At 43.6% G+C, this 21592-nt stretch overlaps 1 protein-coding gene across 1 annotated transcript in view; it reads right to left on the bottom strand.

Moving 5' to 3' along the window:
* Positions 1-18612: 18612 nt before the first annotated feature.
* The window catches only part of LOC121537882 (zinc finger protein 385A-like), a 150458-nt gene continuing 147478 nt past the window's right edge, over positions 18613-21592 (bottom strand). The window contains exons 5-7 of the mRNA XM_041845517.2: positions 20038-20222; positions 19700-19792; positions 18613-19190 (exon numbers count right to left, since the gene is read on the bottom strand). Of these exons, the coding sequence (XP_041701451.2) occupies positions 18918-19190; positions 19700-19792; positions 20038-20222 (551 nt within the window). The 3' untranslated portion in view covers positions 18613-18917. The remainder of the gene's footprint in view (positions 19191-19699; positions 19793-20037; positions 20223-21592) is intronic.

Genomic DNA, 21592 nt, shown 5'->3' with positions numbered 1-21592 from the left:
GTCTGGGGTCTGCTCACCAACCAAGAATTGACAAAATGGGACAAACACCAAATTCAGACTCTGAATGCAGAATTCTACAAAAATATCCTCAGTGTACAACGTAAAACACCAAATAATGCATGTAGAGCAGAATTAGGCCGATACCCACTAATGATCAAAATCCAGAAAAGAGCCATTAAATTCTACAACCACCTAAAAGGAAAAGATTCCCAAACCTTCCACATCAAAGCCATCACCTACAGAGAGATTAACCTGGAGAAGAGTCCCCTAAGCAAGCTGGTCCTGGGGCTCTGTTCACAAACACAAACAGACCCCAAAGAGCCCCAGGACAGCAACACAATTAGACCCAACCAAATCATAAGAAAACAAAAAGATAATTACTTGACACATTGGAAAGAATTAACAAAAAAACAGCGCAAACTAGAATGCTATTTGGCCCTAAACAGAGCGTACACAGTGGCAGAATACCTGACCCCTGTGACTGACCCACACTTAAGGAAAGCTTTGAATATGTACAGATTCAGTGAGCATAGCCTTGCTATTGAAAGAGGCTGCCGTAGGCCGACCTGGCTCTCAAGAGAAGACAGGCTATGTGCACACTGCCCACAAAATGAGGTGGAAACTGAGCTGCACTTCCTAACCTCCTGCCAAATGTATGACCATATTAGAGACACATATTTCCCTCAGATTACACAGACCCACAAAGAATTCGAAAACAAATCCAAATTTGATCAACTCCCATATCTACTGGGAGAAATACCACAGTGTGCAATCACAGCAGCAAGATTTGTGACCTGTTGCCACAAGAAAAGGGCAACCATTGAAGAACAAACACCATTGTAAATGCAACCCATATTTAGTTAATCTTTTGTACTTTAACTATTTGCACATCATTTTAGTCATTTAGCAGACGCTCTTATCCAGAGCAACTTACAGTTAGTGAGTGCATATATTTTCATACTGGCCCCCCGTGGGAATCAACCCACAACCCTGGCATTGCAAGCGCCATGCTCTACCAACTGAGCTACACGGGGCCCAACACTGTATATAGCCATAATATGATTTTTGACATTTCTCTATTCCTTTGGAACTTTGTGAGTGTAATGTTTACTGTTCATTTTTTATTATTTATTTCACTTTTGTTTATTACCTATTTCACTTGCTTTGGCAATGTAAACATATGTTTCCCATGCCAAAAAAGCTATTTGAATTGAATATAGCGAACTTGCAACATTGTTTCAACTGGGCCCTCACTGTTTACCACGCCAATGAGCTCGGAACAGACAGTTGTATTTGCACAAGGGTGAAGTGTTCAGGTAGCCTATCTTTGACGTTTCCACGGGAGATATAGGATGGATCAGCAATATGTTGCTATTTCACACCTAGGCACGGAGGTTACTTAAGCCTATCGAGAAGCAGAGTGTTGGAAATATTTTTTCAAATACAGTAAGGAACTATTATCATTCGCAATGGATGTAAAACCCTCTGCTGACTTTCTGTGTGTGGTGATAAAAGAAGCTCCGCGGCTCATAAGAGGTGGCGAGTTAAGACAATCAGAAATAGGCTACTATCAGACATCCCCAAAAGGGAACTTTTATAGGCCTACATTTGCACACAGGCCAGGTACTTCTATGCGTGCTCAAGCAAAATACATAAAAAATAAACATTAATAAACAAAGGGCATTCACACAATGAAACAATGAATGCGCACGATTTAGCGGGAGACAGAAAGCGCATTCTGGAGAGAGACGCGCCTATAGTGCATCTTCGCCACACACCCCTTCCCTTCTTCTTGTGACGACATTTTAAATTAGGGATGTCATTTATGAAAGTAATAAGCTGTAGTGTAGACCACAACTCTATTATTTTAGATAGGCCTACAAAATAAAATGCATGTGAAACGTTAATGTTCGCTACCTAACTGCCAGACAAGTCAAAACAATTCTGCTGGCTTACACACCAATAAAGCGGACTTTTTAATCTCTCTCATCTCGGACATACAGTATTATGGGTCGGATCTGGTCCACCTCGGATCCGAATCGGATTGGGTATTGATTTTTTTATTTTTATGACCGGGTCCTGTCGGTGTTGGATGGGAACTTCACAGATCCAATTCGTTTCGGATCACAATTTCGGGATCCAAGAAGATCAGTTTCAGGGTCACGGTCTTAACTTACAGTTGAGAGTTAGAATAATAGAATGCAGTGCTTTCAGATAGTAGTCACACCACTTGACTTGTTCCTCATTTTGTTGCGTTACAGCCTGAATTTAAAATGGATTAAATTGAGATGTTGTGTCACTGGCCTACCCCATAATGTCAAAGTGGAATTATGTTTTTTGAAATGTTTACAAATTATTTAAAAATGAAAAGCTGAAATGTCTTGAGTCAATAAATATTTAACCCCTTTGTTATGGCAAGCCTAAGTTCAGGAGTAACAATGTGCTTAACAAGTCACATAAGTTGCATGCACTTATTGAATCTGTGTTCAATAATAGTGTTCAACATGATTTTTGAATGACTACCTCATCTCTGTACCCCACACGTACAATTATCTGTAAGGTCCTTCAGTCAAGCAACACATTTCATACACAGATTCTACCACAAAAACCAGGGAGATTTTCCAGTTCAACTACAGAGACCAAGGAGATTTTCCAATTCAACCACACAGACCAGGGAGATTTTCCAGGGCATCTATTGGTAAATGGGTAAAAATACAAAAATAAACATTGAATATCCCTTTTAACATTGTGAAGTCATTAATTGAGGAGTCACATACGAGCCATTGCGGCCCCTCATGATGAGTTCTGTTTTTTTGTAGCCCCACCCCCATCAAAGTAGCCATCCCTACTTTATATCGTAATAAGAGGGGCAAAACCTATATTGCATACAATTATGAAACTTTTGTCTTTAGTAGAAAATACAATTCAAATGTTACAGTATCTGTTCTCTCTATTGTGAAATATGTTTCATTTTACAATCCCTGGCTTTTAATATAATACGGTAATTATTCCTTAATTCATTCATTCACTGAGTGATGACCATTAAATCACAGAGACTTTTGTTCCGAAAGGGTATCATCGCTTCGACTTTTCTACGGTAAGTAGTAGTTACTCCCTCTACTAGCCCACACCACAATCAACTACATTCTCATGTTCCGCCACTTTGTTGCTCCTTCTCCGCTCCAGGTCACCAGCATACAGGTTCCGTCCATTACTACCTCCCAACCTCTTACTCACTCACATCCCTGAGAGACTTCATCTCCCTGTCATCTCACCCTCAGCCCTAACACACACAGAGAGAGAGAGAGATACAGTGCCTTCGGAAAGTATTCAGACCATTTGACATTTTCCACATTTTGTTAGATTACAGCCTTATTCTAAAATTGATTACATTGTTTTATTCCCTCATCAATCTAAACAAAATACCCCATAATGACAAAGCAAAAACAGGTTTTTAGAAACATTTGCTAATAAAAAATAAAAAAATAAATGGAAATATCAAATTAACATAAGTATTCAGACCCTTTACTCAGTACTTTGTTCAAGCACCTTTGTCAGCGATTACAGCCTCCAGTCTTCTTGGGTATGACGCTACAAGCTTGGCACACCAGTATTTGGGGAATATCTCCCATTCTTCTCTGCAGATCCTCTCAAGCGCTGTCAGGTTGGATGAGGAGTGTTGCTGCACAGCTATTTTCAGGTCTCTCCAGAGATGTTAAATCGGGTTTATGTCCGGGCTCTGGCTGGGCCACTGAAGGACATTCAGAGACTTGTCCCGAAGCCACTCCTGCGTTGTCTTGGTTATGTGCTTAGGGGTCGTTGCCTCGATCCTGACTAGTCTCCCAGTCCCTGCGGCTGAAAAACATCCCCACAGCATGATTCTGCCACCACCATGCTTCACCGTAGGGATGGTGCCAGGTTTCCTCCAGTCGTGATGCTTGGCATTCAGGCCAAAGAGTTCAATCTTGGTTTCATCAGACCAGAGAATCTTATTTCCCATGGTCTGAGAGTCTTTAGGTGCCTTTTGGCAAACTCCAAGTGGGCTGTCATGTGCCTTTTACTGAGGAGTGGCTTCCGTCTGGCCACTACCATAAAGGCCTGATTGGTGGAGTGCTGCAGAGATGTTTGTCCTTCTGGAAGGTTCTCCCATCTCCACAGAAGAACTCTAGAGCTCTGTTAGAGTTACCATCGGGTTCTTGGTCACCTCCCTGACCAAGGCCCTTCTCCCCCGATTGCTCAGTTTGGCCGTGGCGGCCAGTTCTAGGAAGAGTCTTGGTGGTTCCAAGCTTCTTCCATTTAAGAATGATGGAGGCCACTGTGTTCTTGGGGACCTTCAATGCTGCAGACATTTTTTACCCTTCCCCAGATCTGTGCCTCGACACAATCATGTCTCTGCGCTCTACGGACAATTCCTTCGACCTCATGGCTTGGTTTTTGCTCTGACATGCCCTGTCAACTGTGAGACCTTATATAGACAGGTGCGTGCCTTTCCAAATCATGTCCAATCAATTGAATTTACCACAGGTGAACCAATCAATAATAATAAAAATAATTGGTAATTTAGCAGACGCTCTTATCCAGAGCGACTTACAGGAGCAATTAGGGTTAAGTGCCTTGCTCAAGGGCACATCGACAGATTTTTCACCTAGTCGGCTCGGGGATTAGAACCAGCGACCTTTCGGTTACTGGCACAACGCTCTTAACCACTAAGCTACCTGCCGCCCATCTCAAGGATGATCAATGGAAACAGGATGCACCTGAGCTCAATTTCTCATAGCAAAGGGTCTGAATACTTATGTAAATAAGCTATTTAGGTTTTTTTTTTTTTTTTGCAACATTTTCAAGAAACCTTTTGATTGCTGAGGATTTTTTTATTTCATCCATTTTAGAATAAGGCTGTAACGTAACAAAATATGGAAAAAGTCAAGGGGTCTGAATACTTTCCGAAGGCACTGTATGTAAATAGAAAGAGAGGGGAGAGAGAGAGAGAGAGAGAGAGAGAGAGAGAGAGAGAGAGAGAGAGAGAGAGAGAGAGAGAGAGAGAGAGAGAGAGAGAGAGAGAGAGAGAGAGAGAGAGAGAGAGAGAGAGAGAGAGAGAGAGAGAGAGAGAGAGAGAGAGAGAGAGAGAGAGTACCCGCTGTACAGAGTCTATACTCAAGAGCCACAAGGCTACCTCTCTACCCCTTGAGATTCCATTTAGAAATCCTTCATCTGTCCATGCTTTTATATTTCACTCCGTATACACACATGATGTTGTTGACACTCTAATATTCTGGTTACTTTTGGGTCCGCTCTTATCACCTGTTCATGCACTGTTCCCTGAGTTGATGTTCTTTTCTTTTTAAAGTACTTGTACTTGTTTAATGGATAACTTGTTAACTTACTCATCTTTACCTCCTTTAACCCCTGTTTTCTATCTATGGGATGGATGGACTTTATCCTGTCTTGCCCTAAACATCATGAGCACTAAAGAATATCACATACAGTGCATTTGGAAAGTATTCAGACCCCTTGACTTTTTCCACATTTTGTTACGTTATAGCCTTATTCTAAAATTGATTAAATAAATACAAAAATCACATCAATCTACACACAATACCCCATAATGACAAAGCTAAAACCTTATTTACATAAGTATTCAGACCCTTTGCTATGAGACTCGAAATTGAGCTCAGTTGCATCCCATTTCCATTGATCATCCTTCAGATGTTTATACAACTTGATTGGAGCCCACCTGGTAAATTCAATTAATTGGACATGATTTGGAAAGGCACACAAAAACTTCCAGAAGGACTACCATCTCTGCAGCGCTCCACAAATCAGGCCTTTAGGGTAGAGTGGTCAAATGGAAGCTACTCCTCAGTAAAAGGCACCTGACAGCCCACTTGGAGTTTGCCAAAAGGCAACTAAAGGACTCTCAGATAATGAGAAACAAGATTCTCTGGTCTGATGAAACCAAGGTTGAACTCTTTGGCCTGAATGCACATCTGGAGTTAACCTGGCACCATCCCTATGGTGAAGCTTGGTGGTGGCAGCATCATGCTGTGGGGATGTTTTTCAGCGGCAGGGACTGGGAGACCAGTCAGGATCGAGGGAAAGATGAACGGAGCAAAGTACAGAGAGATCCTTGATGAAAACCTGCTCCAGAGCGCTCAGGACCTCGGACTGGGGCGAAGGTTCACCTTCCAATAGGACAACGACCCTAAGCACACAGCCAAGACAACATAGGAGTGGCTTCGGGATAATGTCCTTGAGTGGCCCAGCCAGAGCCCGGACTTGAACCCAATCGAACAACCTTAAAATAGCTGTGCAGCGACTCTCCCCATCCAACCTGACAGAGCTTGAGAGGACCTGCAGAAAAGAATGGGAGAAACTCCCCAAATACAGGTGTGCCAAGCTTGTAGCATCATACCCAAGAAGACTGGAGGCTGTAATCACTGCCAAATTGTGCTTCAACAAAGTACTGATTAAAGGGTCTGAATACGTATGTAAATGTGTTATTTTATTTGATAAATTAGCAAACATTTCTAAAAACATGTTTTTGCTTTGTCATTATAGCGTATTGTGTGTAGATTGATGAGAAAAAAATAACTATTAAATCAATTTTAGAATAAGGCTGCAACGTAACAAAATGTGGAAAAAGTCAAGGGGTCTGACTACTTTCCAAATGCACTGTATGTGACTCCTCATGTAGTTACAATCAGCATGCTGTCAGTCTGTGTGTGTCTGTGTGTGTGTGTGTGTGTGTGTGTGTGTGTGTGTGTGGGTGTGTGTGTGTGTGTGTGTGTGTGTGTGTGTGTGTGTGTGTGTGTGTGTGTGTGTGTGTGTGTGTGTGTGTGTGTGTGTGTGTGTGTGTGTGTGTGGTTGTTACTGTTAGTACAGTACACATTATGGAACTAGATGCATTGTAAAGATTTACAATAGAGATTGTTTTTAGGCCTGTACTGTACATGCTGTAATAGTACCCGTCATTTAGTTTTACAGTGTCTTTGAATACCACGGTTATAAAGACAGACTGGCTAGTGACAATCTCCTTTCTGTCTGGCCTTTTCTGCAACATAATGGTCACATTAATGACCAGCAAGACATATGTCTTAATCTGGGTCTGTGTTCATAAAGCTTCTCAGAGTAGGAGTGCTGATCTAGGATCAGGTCCTATCTGTCTACATAATCTTAGTCATTAGGATGTAAAAGGCAATTCAGCACTCTTACTGTGAGACTGTCTTTTTCTGACCAGTGCTTAATTGCTACCAGGACAAATATGCTTTGACTGTATTGTATGATAGTAGGGCCATCCAGTGTCTACATTTTGTATTGCAATAAAAAGGAAGAACCCAGAGCCTTACAGAGATCAGTATCAGAGGTGGTAGAACGCAAATGTACTGTTGCTGTCACTATGACTCAGGAAAAAACTATAGTAATGGCTCCACCTTGTGGTGGGATGGTGACTCTACATCAGACAAAAGACTGTGGCACCAACTGTTAGTCCTGCTTGTGATCAGCAGCCAAGCTATCTGTCTCTATAAGCAGGCTTGAGGCTCACTCTGTAAGATCTACAAATCCTCTGGCGTGTCGTAGAGGCCGTTAATTCTGAGAAAGCTGTGACATTCAGCGACAGAGAAATACTGCTCTAGACTAGATAGAATGCTAAATAATTCCTGCCATTCCAGATTCCACAGGAATTGGGATTCTGGAATTTGCCACATGCGCCGAATACAACAGGTGTAGACATTAGAGTGAAATGCTTAATTACAAGCCCTTAACCAACAATGCAGTTTTTTAAAGAAAAATCTATAATAAAAAAGTGTTAATTAAGAAAAATTAAAAATAAAAGCAAATAGCTAAAGCGCAGCAGTAAAATTAAATAGCAGTAGAGAGGCTATATACAGGGGGGTACCGGTACAGAGTCAAATAGTCCGGGTAGCCATGATTAGCTGTTCAGGAGTCTTATGGCTTGGGGGTAGAAGCTGTTGAGAAGCCTTTTGGACCTAGACTTGGCGCTCCGGTACCCCTTGCCGTGCGGTAGCAGAGAGAACAGTCTATGACTAGGGTGGCTTGAGTCTTTGACAATTTTTAGGGCCTTCCTCTGACACCGCCTGGTATAGAGGTCCTGGATGGCAGGAAGCTTGACCCCAGTGATGTACTGGGCCGTACGCACTACCCTCTGTAGTGCCTTGCGGTTGGAGGCCGAGCAGTTGCCATACCAGGCGGTGATGCAACCAGTCAGGATGCTCTCGATGGTGCAGCTGTATAACTTTTTGAGGATCTGAGGATCCATGCCAAATCTTTCAGTCTCCTGAGGGGGAATAGGTTTTGTCGTGCCCTCTTCACGACTGTCTTGGTGTGTTTGGACCATGAGAGTTTGTTGGTGATGTGGAAACCAAGGAACTTGAAGCTCTCAACCTGTTCCACTACAGCCCCGTCGATGAGAAGGGGGGCGTGCTCAGTCCTCTTTTTTTCCTGTAGTCCACAATCATCTCCTTTGTCTTGATCACGTTGAGGGAGAGGTTGTTATCCTGGCACCACACGGCCAGGTCTCTGACCTCCTCCCTATAGGCTGTCTCATTGTTGTCGGTGATCAAGCCTACCACTGTTGTGTCGTCGGCAAACTTAATGATGGTGTTGGAGTCATGCCTGGCCATGCTTAATGTGATGATCAAACATATATTGATTTCTATCTAAATATATGGCTCCGGTGATGATGAAAAAGTGCAGCTGACAATTACAGTGGGGAAAAAAAGTATTTAGTCAGCCACCAATTGTGCAAGTTCTCCCACTTAAAAAGATGAGAGAGGCCTGTAATTTTCATCATAGGTACACATCAACTATGACAGACAAAATGAGATTTTTTTTCTCCAGAAAATCACATTGTAGGATTTTTAATGAATTTGTTTGCAAATTATGGTGGAAAATAAGTATTTGGTCAATAACAAAAGTTTCTCAATACTTTGTTATATACCCTTTGTTGGCAATGACACAGGTCAAACGTTTTCTGTAAGTCTTCACAAGGTTTTCACACACTGTTGCTGGTATTTTGGCCCATTCCTCCATGCAGATCTCCTCTAGAGCAGTGATGTTTTGGGGCTGTCGCTGGGCAACACAGACTTTCAACTCCCTCCAAATATTTTCTATGGGGTTGAGATCTGGAGACTGGCTAGGCCACTCCAGGACCTTGAAATGCTTCTTACGAAGCCACTCCTTCGTTGCCCGGGCGGTGTGTTTGGGATCATTGTCATGCTGAAAGACCCAGCCACGTTTCATCTTCAATGCCCTTGCTGATGGAAGGAGGTTTTCACTCAAAATCTCAAAATACATGGCCCCATTCATTCTTTCCTTTACACGGATCAGTCGTCCTGGTCCCTTTGCAGAAAAACAGCCCCAAAGCATGATGTTTCCACCCCCATGCTTCACAGTAGGTATGGTGTTCTTTGGAGGCAACTCAGCATTCTTTGTCCTCCAAACACAACGAGTTGAATTTTGACCAAAAAGTTCTATTTTGGTTTCATCTGACCATATGACATTCTCCCAATCCTCTTCTGGATCATCCAAATGCACTCTAGCAAACTTCAGACGGGCCTGGACATGTACTGGCTTAAGCAGGGGGACACGTCTGGCACTGCAGGATTTGAGTCCCTGGCAGCGTAGTGTGTTACTGATGGTAGGCTTTGTTACTTTGGTCCCAGCTCTCTGCAGGTCATTCACTAGGTCCCCCCGTGTGGTTCTGGGATTTTTGCTCACCGTTCTTGTAATCATTTTGACCCCCACTGGGTGAGATCTTGTGTGGAGCCCCAGATCGAGGGAGATTATCAGTGGTCTTGTATGTCTTCCATTTCCTAATAATTGCTCCCACAGTTGATTTCTTCAAACCAAGCTGCTTACCTATTGCAGATTCAGTCTTCCCAGCCTGGTGCAGGTCTATAATTTTGTTTCTGGTGTCCTTTGACAGCTCTTTGGTCTTGGCCATAGTGGAGTTTGGAGTGTGACTGTTTGAGGTTGTGGACAGGTGGCGTTTATACTGATAACAAGTTCAAACAGGTGCCATTAATACAGGTAACGAGTGGAGGACAGAGGAGCCTCTTAAAGAAGAAGTTACAGGTCTGTGAGAGCCAGAAATCTTGCTTGTTTGTAGGTGACCAAATACTTATTTTCCACCATAATTTGCAAATAAATTCATTAAAAATCCTACAATGTGATTTTCTGGATTTTTTTTCCTCAATTTGTCAGTCATAGTTGACGTGTACCTATGATGAAAATTACAGGCCTCTCTCATCTTTTTAAGTGGGAGAACTTGCACAATTGGTGGCTGACTAAATACTTTTTTCCCCCACTGTATATAAGATATAATTACAGTGCTGTGAGCTGGTGAATTACGTATGATGACATTCATCCTATGTCATGACTGATATACATTGCATTTGGAAAGTATTCAGACCCCTTTACTTTTTCCACATTTTGTTACGTTATAGCCTTATTCTAAAATGGATTGAATAGTTTTTCCCCTCATCAATCTACACACAATTCCCCATAATGACAAAGCAAAAATTAATTATTTGAAATTTTTGCACAAAAGGTTTTTAAAAAACCCCGGAAATATCACATTTACATAAGTATTCAGACCCATTACTCAGTACTTTGTTGAAGCACCTTTGACAGAGATTACAGCCTCAAGTCTTCTTTGGTATGACGCTTCAAGCTTGGCACACCTGTATTTGTGGAGTTTCTCCCATTCTTTTCTGCAGATCCTCTCAAGCTCTGTCAGGTTGGATGGGGAGCGTTGCTGCTTTGCTATTTTCAGGTCTCTCCAGAGATGTTCGATCAGGTTCAAGTCCGGGCTCTGGCTGGGCCACTCAAGGACATTCAGAGACTTGTCCCGAAGCCACTCCTGCGTCATCTTGGCTGTGTGCTTAGGGTCATTGTCCTGTTGGAAGGTGAGCCGTCGCTCCAGTCTGAGGTCCTGAGCGCTCTGGAGCAGGTTTCCATCAAGGATCTCTCTGTATTTTGCTCCATTCATCGTTCCCTCGATCCTGACTAGTCTCCCAGTCCCTGCTGCTGAAAAACATCCCCATAGCATGATGCTGCCACCACTATGCTTCACCGTAGGTATGGTGCCAGGTTTCCTCCAGATGTGACGCTTGGCATTCAGGCCAAAGAGTTCAATCTTGGTTTCATCAGACCAGAGAAACTTATTTATCATGGTCTGCGAGTCTTTAGGTGCGTTTTGGCAAACTCAAAGCGGGCTGTCATGTGCCTTTTACTGAGGAGTGGCTTCCGTCTGGCCATTCCACCATAAAGGCCTGATTAGTGGAGTGCTGCAGAGAAGGTTGTCCTTCTGGAAGATTCTCCCATCTCCACAGAGGAACTGTAGAGCACTGTTAGAGTGACCATCGGGTTCTTGGTCACCTCCCTGACCAAGGCCCTTCTCCCTCGATGACTCAGTTTGGCCGGGCGGCCAGCTCTAGGAAGAGTCTTGGTGGTTCCAAACTTTTTCCATTGAAGAATGATGGAGGCCACTGTGTTCTTGGGGACCTTCAATGCTGCAGACATTTTTTGGTACCCTTTCCCAGATCTGTGCCTCAACACAATCCTGTCTCAGAGCTCTACCGACAATTCCTTCGACCCCATTGCTTGGTTTTTGCTCTGACATGCACTGTCAAGTGTGAGACCTTATATAGACAGGTGTGTGCCTTTCCAAATCATGTCCAATCAATTGAATTGACCACAGGTGGACTCCAATCAAGTTGTAGAAACATCTACATGAGGTAGTCTCCTGGAATGCATTTAAATTAACAGGTGTGCCTTCTTAAAAGTTCATTTGTGGAATTTATTTCCTTCTTAACGTGTTTGAGCCAATCAGTTGTGTTGTGACAAGGTAGCCCCCCCCCCTCATTAAGAAGGAAATTAACTTTTAAGAAGGCACACTTGTATATAGAAGATAGCCCTATTTGGTAAAAAACTAAGTCCATATTATGGCAAGAACAGCTCAAATAAGCAAAGAGAAATGACAGTCCATCATTACTTTAAGACATGAAGGTCAGTCAATACAGAACATTTCAAGAACTTTGAACGTTTTCTCAAGTGAGTCGCAAAAACCATCAAGCGCTATGATGAAACTGGCTCTCATGAGGACCGCCACAGGAATGGAAAACCCAGAGTTACCTCTGCTGCAGAGGATAAGTTAATTAGTGTTACCAGCCTCAGAAATTGCAGCCCAAATAAATGCTTCACGGAGTTCAAGTCACAGACACATCTCAACATCAACTGTTCAGAGGAGACTGTGTGAATCAGGCCTTCATGGTTGAATTGCTGCAAAGAAACCACTACTAAAGGACACCAATAAGAAGAAGAGACCTGTTTGGGCCAAGAAACACGAGCAATGGACATTTGACCGGAGGAGGAGGTGTTATGGTGTGGGGGTGCTTTGCTGGTGACACTGTCTGTGATTTATTTAGAATTCAAGGCACACTTAACCAGCATGGCAACCACAGTATTCTGCAGCGATACGCCATCCCATCGGTTTGGGCTTAGTGGGACTATCATTTGTTTTTCAACAGGACAATGACCCAAAACACACCTCCAGGCTGTGTAAGGGCTATTTTACCAAGAAGGAGATTGATGGAGTTATGCATTAGATGACCTGGCCTCCGCAATCCCCCGACCTCAACCTAATTGAGATGGTTTGGGATGAGTCGGACCGCAGAGTGAAGGAAAAGCAGCCAACAAGTGCTCAGGAAATATTGGAACTCCTTTAAGACTGTTGGAAAAGCATTCCAGGTGAAGCTGGTTGAGAGAATGCCAAGATTGTGCAAAGCTGTCATCAAGGCAAAGGGTGGCTATTTGAAGAATCTCAAATATAAAATATATTTTGATTTGTTTAACACTTTTTTGGTTACTACATGATTCCATATGTGTTATTTTGATGTCTTCAATAGTATTCTACAATGTAGAAAATAGTAAAAATAAAGAAAAGCCCTTGAATGAGTAGGTGTGTCTTAACTTTTGACTGGTACTGTATATCTTTCAAAAAGTTCAAGTTAAAGGTTCAGGGGTCTTTTGAACACTGTAACTGCTTTGACTCACACAAGGAAGCTGCAGAGGTTTCATTTGTCATTTGAATGATTTATTGACATTGATTTTTCTTTTTTTCACCAATAGTTTCTCTCGACAGACACTGATAGCATTTTCATAAAGTGTATTTTTTATTTTAAATTACATTTGTAATATTTAACTCACATACATATTTTATTGGTAGATTTTTATTATTGCAATGAACATGAGTAGCCAGTATGAGTTGGGTGTTGCTACAATTCGACATAAAAATGATTTATTTGTTCCTTCTGACAATGAAATTTAAAAAATAACTTTATTGGTAAGACAAGGTTTCACCAAAGTGTCTCCATCTATATCTTTCTCTGTGTGCATCCCAAATAGCATCCTATTCCTTATATAGTGCACTACTTTTGACCAGGGCAGTACATAGGGAATAGGGTGCCATTTGGGACGCATAGTCTGCGTCTGGAGATAATGAGGGTGGAATAAGGCTAAGGCTAATTGCCTACACGCAGCTACCAGGACACCTGCCCAGAAAATAGGTCTTATTAATAAATCTAACATTAAATGTTTTATCAGTTTGAGTAATGATTGAGGATGTATGTTCCATTTGGGGTGACTATGGTATGAGCATGTGTATTTCTAATTTATGGATCTAACAGGTACAGAATCAAACACTTTGAATCAATCGGTTGGGTCGTTTGTTTGTTGATATTAGGTTGAAAAAGCTTCAATCTCTAACGTCTGAACCTGCGTGGGAGGGTTAAGGTTTGTCTCCTCTATTGTGGTAGGCCACCCTGCCTGGGTTAAGGGTTCTCTCCTGTATCGTGATAGGGCACTTCTGTTCCAGCCAGGGCTTCTCTGGTCTCTGATTGGAAGGGAATGGGGAGAACAGGTCTCAACATGCACAATATAACATAGGGTGCATCTGAAATGGCACCCTATTCCCTATATAGTGCACTACTTTTGACCAGAGCCCTATGGGTTTAGTGCACTATATACATGTAGGAAATAGTGTACCATTTGGGACGCACACATAATGATACACAACAACAGGAACGAGAGCACTGATCCCAGTACACTACAAATGAAATCATCCCCACTAAATCAAGATCAAGTTTAAGATCAAGATCAAGATAAAGATCAAGTTATTCAAAGTGTTGGATAAACTGACTCAGTCAGCTCTTAAGTAATGGAATTGATATATTCATATTTTCTGTCATATCAGGATTTATTACTCAACACTCAACCATATTTCTCACACACGAAAATGAAACAATGCAACAAAAACACAAAACGTCCAAACTAAACTGCAACTCTTGTCAGAGAAACTTTAATCCCAGCTCCCTACCTGGTGTGTAAGTACCCTGTTCCCCAAGCAGAGATTCCTATTCTGTACCCTTTACCCAGTGTACACTCTCCTTAAGCACTTATAAGCATTGGATTGGTGCAAGCGAGTTTCCACCATGCTCCTTACACCAGTCAATTCCTTTTAGATCCATCAGAGGGAGTGCACACTTTAGGAGAAGGGTTGAGAATCGGACAACAGCCATTATTACCATTAGATTAGGGGTCTTTAATATGAAGGGATGGTCCCTAAGCCCAGCTTCTTTATTGTTCTTGTCCCCGGTCCTATCCCAAATGGACCCCTAGACCCTTCAACCTATGCGCTTGTGGAAATCTTATAGGATTAGATATGGTAGTAGCACCATCTGGCCGACTGATTGGCTAGATGGCATTTTTGCCATAATACTTACATGTGTCCAATTCGCTGAGATCTCTACAAGTGCATAAATAGGATGTAGGGTCTAGGGGTCCATTTAGTATTGGGCCTCTCTACTATGGTACCCTCTGAAGGCCTCCTTCGCTCTGGAAGAACATAAAAGGCCTATTATCAGGCACATTTCCCATTTAATGTATAGGGCCAGGAAGTGAATCCTGACCATGTGACCTGACCAGGACTAAATGCATTACAGTACACCTAATGCCACGTTCAAAACAACTGGGAACTGGGAACTCTCAGACTTCCGACTTCAGTGCATTCAAGATAACTGGGAATTAGGAAAGAAAACTAGCTCAGAATAGGAAAAATCGTTTTCAACGGTCATCCAACTCGGAATTCCAAGTCGGGAACTCTGGCCTCTTTCTAGAGCTCCGACTTTCCGACCTGAAGATCACTGACTTCATGATTTGACCTCGTTTTTTCCCAGAGTTCCCAGTTGTCTTGAAAGCACCATAAGACCCAGAGTTTTACCTGTTGAGGTCATCTGTGATCAGGAAGACCTCCTAACCCAATCCATTTTAACTCTACATATCCCTGTAGTGTACAACATGTTTACGCTTAGCAATAAGAAGTTAACTCTCTCCGCTCAAATTGCTCATTGCATCGCAATATCCGAACAAAGGTAAGACATTAGAGCACATTGCTTCTCAATGGAAGGGCAGTGTATATCTTCGTTAAGGATATGTTCATTAGGGCACAACGTTTCAAAACGTTTTGCAACAGAAATAAATGCAAGTTCAGGTAGTACCTCCTCCCTGTTCAGCTCTAGTCCGGAGCGTTTTCCTCTGTTTTGTGCCTTTCAAACACGACCCAGTACTATAGTGTTATAGTAGTGTTCAGCAGGCTTCTCTTCCTCTGGTTCTCCACTCAGTTCAGTTAGCCTAGGTGGGCAGCACAGTTTCAGTCTCAGTCTCTGCACTCAGTACCTTATCCCCCGCTAAATATTCCACCCTTCTCTCTTCCACCCTTCTCTCTTCCACCCTTCTCTCTCCTACCCTTCTCTCTTCCACCCTTCTCTCTCCCACCCTTCTCTCTTCCACCCTTCTCTCTTCCACCCTTCTCCCTCCCACCCTTCTCTCTCCCACCCTTCTCTCTTCCACCCTTCACTCTTCCACCCTTCTCTCTCCCTCTTCTCTCTCCCACCCTTCTCTCTTCCACCCTTCTCTCTTCCACCCTTCTCTCTCCCACCCTTCTCTCTCCCACCCTTCACTCTTCCACCCTTCTCTCTTCCACCCTTCTCTCCCACCCTTCTCTCTTCCACCCTTCACTCTTCCACCCTTCTCTCTCCCACCCTTCTCTCTTCCACCCTTCTCTCTCCCACCCTTCTCTCTTCCACCCTTCTCTCTTCCACCATTCTCCCTGAGTGTAGTTAGCAGCCATTCCCTCCTAGATAGAAAAATATTATTTGTTTGTTTTCTCCATAATTTGCATATCACTACTTTATTCTTGTGTAACTATGAAAATTAACCAACCAGGAAACCAAACAAACAACATTATTTATCAGTCATGGTAAAATAATATAAATAATATGCATTGCATGGCTTTCTGTTTGAAGACAGGAATTCAAAAATAAAGGAGGGGCTGGGCAGGGTTTCCCAGGCCGGCCCTAAATACAGTATGTGTCACCTTGCTATGCTGGGAGGTGGTCACTTCAGTGTCATCACTTCAGTGTCAGCTCTCTCTCTCTCTCTCTCTCTCTCTCTCTCTCTCTCTCTCTCTCTCTCTCTCTCTCTCTCTCTCTCTCTCTCTATATATATATATATATAGGGGTTAGCTATAGAGGTTAGCTGTGATCCCTATAGAGGTTAGCTGTGATCCCTATAGAGGTTAGCTGTGATCCCTATAGAGGTTAGCTGTGATCCCTATAGAGGTTAGCTGTGATCCCTATAGAGGTTAGCTGTGATCCCTATAGAGGTTAGCTGTGATCCCTATAGAGGTTAGCTGTGATCCCTATAGAGGTTAGCTGTGATCCTTATAGGGGTTAGCTGTGATCCCTATAGAGGTTAGCTGTGATCCCTATAGAGGTTAGCTGTGATCCCTATAGAGGTTAGCTGTGATCCTTATAGAGGTTGACACATCCTCCCCTACCCTGTGGTGAGAGTTAGCTGTGATCCTTATAGAGGTTGACACATCCTCCCCTACCCTGTGGTGAGAGTTAGCTGTGATCCTTATAGAGGTTGACACATCCTCCCCTACCCTGTGGTGAGAGTTAGCTGTGATCCTTATAGAGGTTGACACATCCTCCCCTACCCTGTGGTGAGAGTTAGCTGTGATCCTTATAGAGGTTGACACATCCTCCCCTACCCTGTGGTGAGAGTTAGCTGTGATCCTTATAGAGGTTGACACATCCTCCCCTACCCTGTGGTGAGAGTTAGCTGTGATCCTTATAGAGGTTGACACATCCTCCCCTACCCTGTGGTGAGAGTTAGCTGTGATCCTTATAAGGTTGACACATTTTCCCTGCAGCCATCTTCGTTGTTACAGTCTATTTTCAAACAGCAGTGTGTCTCTGCCTCCTCCACAGTGCACCAGGGTTAATATCCCTCCCCTCCTCTCACCTAGCACTGCCACAGGAACGACAGGAGGGCACAGTACCCTGCAGTCATTTTCTCATCTCCTCTCTCTCTCCACGCTGCTTTCTCTCCTCCACAAACTTTTCCTATTTTCTCCTGTGCCCGACCCCCACGCTTCACACACCGGGAAGAGACTGTCACAAGCCTGTTGTCACCCACAGTAATAATCTAACAAGGACCTCTATGGCCACAAATGGGAGAAGGACCAAGGGTCACCTCTAATCAATGGGAGAAGGACCTAGGGTCACCTCTAACCAATGGGAGAAGGACCTAGGGTCACCTCTAACCAATGGGAGAAGGACCTAGGGTCACCTGTAACCAATTGGAGAAGCACCCAGGGCCAGGGCCACCAATATGAAGAGAACCTAGGGTTCACCACCAATGAGGAACAATGTTGCTTGCTCGCTTTGTTTGTGCCCCTGAGAACAGAAAGAGGAATTTACAGGATCGTGGAGTATTGCCACACTTATACATGGCTAGACACGTTTATTATTATAGCGAAGAAGAGGACCTCTGAAAGCAGCTAGTCTACTGTACTGACATAATGCAGTGACATTATCCTCTCTGTACTGACATACTGCAGTAACATTATCCTCTCTGTACTGACATAATGCAGTGACATTATCCTCTCTGTACTGACATAATGCAGTGACATTATCCTCTCTGTACTGACATACTGCTGTAACATTATCCTCTCTGTACTGACATAATGCAGTAACATTATCCTCTCTGTACTGACATAATGCAGTAACATTATCCTCTCTGTACTGACATAATGCAGTGACATTATCCTCTCTGTACTGACATTATTCTCTCTGTAATGACATACTGCAGTAACATTATTCTGTTGGTTTGGAGGTGCATAGTACAGTAAGAACACTTGAGACCAGAATGATGAGGAAACCATATGTATACTGTGGCCCAGCACATACTGTACTTAAACAGTTAGCTGCAGTGGAGGGGTGTGTGTGTGTGTGCTATGTGTTTTATAAGATCCGTCAGTGTCATTAGTTTGTTCCGTAGTTATATGCAATGATGGATCTCACAGTGTGTGGGGAGAGAGAGGTGAGAGATGAACAGGCATACTGGAGTCCATCCAATGCATACTGAGTATCTCTCCTTCTATTGCTCTCTCTCTCTCTCTCTCTCTCTCTCTCTCTCTCTCTCTCTCTCTCTCTCTCTCTCTCTCTCTCTCTCTCTCTCTCTCTCTCTCTCTCTCTCTCTCTCTCTCTCTCTCTCTCTCTCTACCACTCACAGTCACAAGTCTCTGAGATGGAAGGAGAGTTTTAGGTCCGGGAAAAAGGAAAACGAGGGACATCACTTCATCATATCCTTCTTTCAGGTGCTCTCTTCCCTTTCTTGTCTTCTCATCTAGATGTTTTAACTTTTTATTTGTTTACCGATGATTTGTTTGTTTACCCTATACATTTTTGTTTGTTGTTTATATAGATTATTTCTTCACAGTGTGCTTTTGTCGTGGCTGCTCCTGACTGGCCAAGGTGGAGGAGGTGGAGTCAGTAAGGAGAGAAGAGGATTGGCACGTGGGAGGTGCGCATGGGCCCGGGGGCGGGTCTTAGGATGGCATGGCTGAGAGGCGGGCCCTGTAATAGGTGATGGTGGTGGTGATGCGGGTGGTGCTGTGCTGAAGATGCTGCTGCGGCGCGAAGCTGAGCCAATTGGTGGTGCGAGGAAGCGGCTGCGGCCATCGCCGCGGCAACAGCCAGGGGACTGGGCAAGAGCCCCGCCCCCAAACATTTGGAGAGATCCTTAGAGAAGGTCAGAGAGGACTGAGGGGAGAGAGAGAGCCAGAAAGAAAGAAAGAGAGAGAGAGAGAGAGAGAGAGAGAGAGAGAGAGAGAGAGAGAGAGAGAGAGAGAGAGAGAGAGAGAGAGAGAGAGAGAGAGAGAGAGAGAGAGAGAGAGAGAGAGAGAGAGAGAGAGAGAGAGAGAGAGAGAGAGGAGAAAGAGAGGGAGGGCGAGACAGATAAAAAGTTTAGTGGCATACGGTGAACACGTAGCGCAAACAAATATAGAAATATCATTTCAGTTTGGACCTCTTCGATCTGTCATAACACAGAGGATTCTAATCAAACTGTATGTCCAGCACATTCCAAAATGGAACTTCAGGGCATTAGTAATGAATCTACCATTGAGTACTACTGATTACACAGACAACAGCCTCCTCACTATCAGTGGTTAAACTAGTTAATCTGAGCAAGCCCCGGCAAGGGATAATCATTGGTTAAGCTATCCTTGGCACGGTAGAGGTCAGGTAAGTGATCAGAAGTGAAAGGTTACCGTGAGGTCAGCTCCCCTGTGCTTCTTGTGTCGGCTGAGAAGAGGGTTGGGTTTCCCTGCCACTCCGTCCCGGTGCCTTCGACTAGATATGTGCTGCAAGGAGGGAGAGAACAGAGAGCGATAGATAGGGTTAGACTGCAGTCAGACGATCCAGGACCGACACAGTCATATGACGACTGCGGGTGCACCATATTTCTTTCACCTATCCAATCCTCTCAGTTAGTGCATAATCTCACGCATGCACTAACGCACGCACGCACACACACACACACACACACACACACACACACACACACACACACACACACACACACACACACACACTCCATCTTCCTCACCTGTTTGAGTTGCAGTTCAGAGTTGACTCGCACGTTGCAGATCTCACAGTGGAAAGTGCGTTCCTGAGTGTTGGGGTCCAGTGGTCCCCCTCCCAGCTCCCCCAGGGGTTTGGGGCCCAGCCGAGGGTAAGCCTTGATGGGACCCAGCCCACTGTGAGCCTCCAGGATAGTTTTGTGTTTGGTACCTACGCAAACAAGTTTTCTTTAATTGACTGAAAGAAAATGGTGTCTAACTATCCCATGAGGGATGGGTCAAGGCACAAAATAAAAATGCATTAATTCCTTTATTCACACACACATGCACACACACACAAACCATCAGTCTTTAGTCCAGGATGACATCAGCCCAACACTAACATAAGCTTAAACTGTTCTATTACCTCATCTATCAGCCAGAGCTCATTGAACTGTTCTATAAACCCATCTATCAGCCAGTGCTCATTGAACTGTTCTCTAACTCCATCTATCAGCCAGAGCTCATTGAACTGTTCTATAACCCCATTTATCAGCCAGAGCTCATTAAACTGTTCTATAACCCCATCTATCAGCCAGAGCTCATTGAACTGTTCTATAACCCCATATATCAGCCAGAGCTCATTGAACTGTTCTATAACCCCATTTATCAGCCAGAGCTCATTAAACTGTTCTATAACCCCATCTATAGGCCAGAGCTCATTGAACTGTTCTATAACCCCATATATCAGCCAGAGCTCATTGAACTGTTCTATAACCCCATATATCAGCCAGAGCTCATCACCGTGTGTATCTGGGCTCCATCCCCTCATAATGGTGGAGAATATGACAATGACAAATATCAAGATGTGTGAACTAGCTGCTAGAGAGCTCTCTGTACTGTACCACCATCTGAACCACAGGAGGTTGGTGGCACCTTAATTGGGGAGGACGCGCTCGTGGTAATGGCTGGAGCGTAATGGTATCAAATACATCAACATGGTTTCCATGGGTGTGATTCCATTCCATTGGCTCTGTTCTGGCCATTACTATGAGCCGTCCTCCCCTCAGCAGCCTCCTGTGATCTGAACTATCCTCTAACTCAGCACTGGTAGGCAGCAGAGCAGAGCACACAAAGCACATGTACAGTTAGTGAAATGGGATGGTGTAGGGTGAAGTTACCCCTAGACGCTGACATTGAGTCAGTTAGTCATTTCCCCCACTAATGGTTAAGGTAAGTATGCAAAAAAAAATTTGAAAAAAAAAATGTATGCACTGGATAAGAGCGTCTGCTAAATGATTAAAATGTAAATGTAAATGTAAGGATTGGGGAAGCTGATCCTAGATCTGTACTTAGGGGAAACTTCACCCTGGAGTAGAATGGGACTAGGAGAGTCGTGTAGTGTGATATATTAACCACTAAAGGGCCACAGTGATATGGTAACGCTGTAGTCTACAGTAGTATAGTTATGGCTGCAACATGACATGGATCTCTCCACTGTTAGTTGACATTGGCATAGAACTGAAATATGTCTATAGATCTTTCTGTTCTCTTAGGGTAGCCAATTGAATGATCTGGGTTAGGGTTAGCTTTTCTGAGAGG

This window comes from Coregonus clupeaformis, chromosome 24 (assembly GCF_020615455.1).
Source record: "Coregonus clupeaformis isolate EN_2021a chromosome 24, ASM2061545v1, whole genome shotgun sequence".
In the NCBI taxonomy this organism is placed as follows: Eukaryota; Metazoa; Chordata; class Actinopteri; order Salmoniformes; family Salmonidae; genus Coregonus; species Coregonus clupeaformis.
Note: the sequence above shows the minus strand (reverse complement) of the source record. Positions and strands in the feature narration are given on the sequence as shown.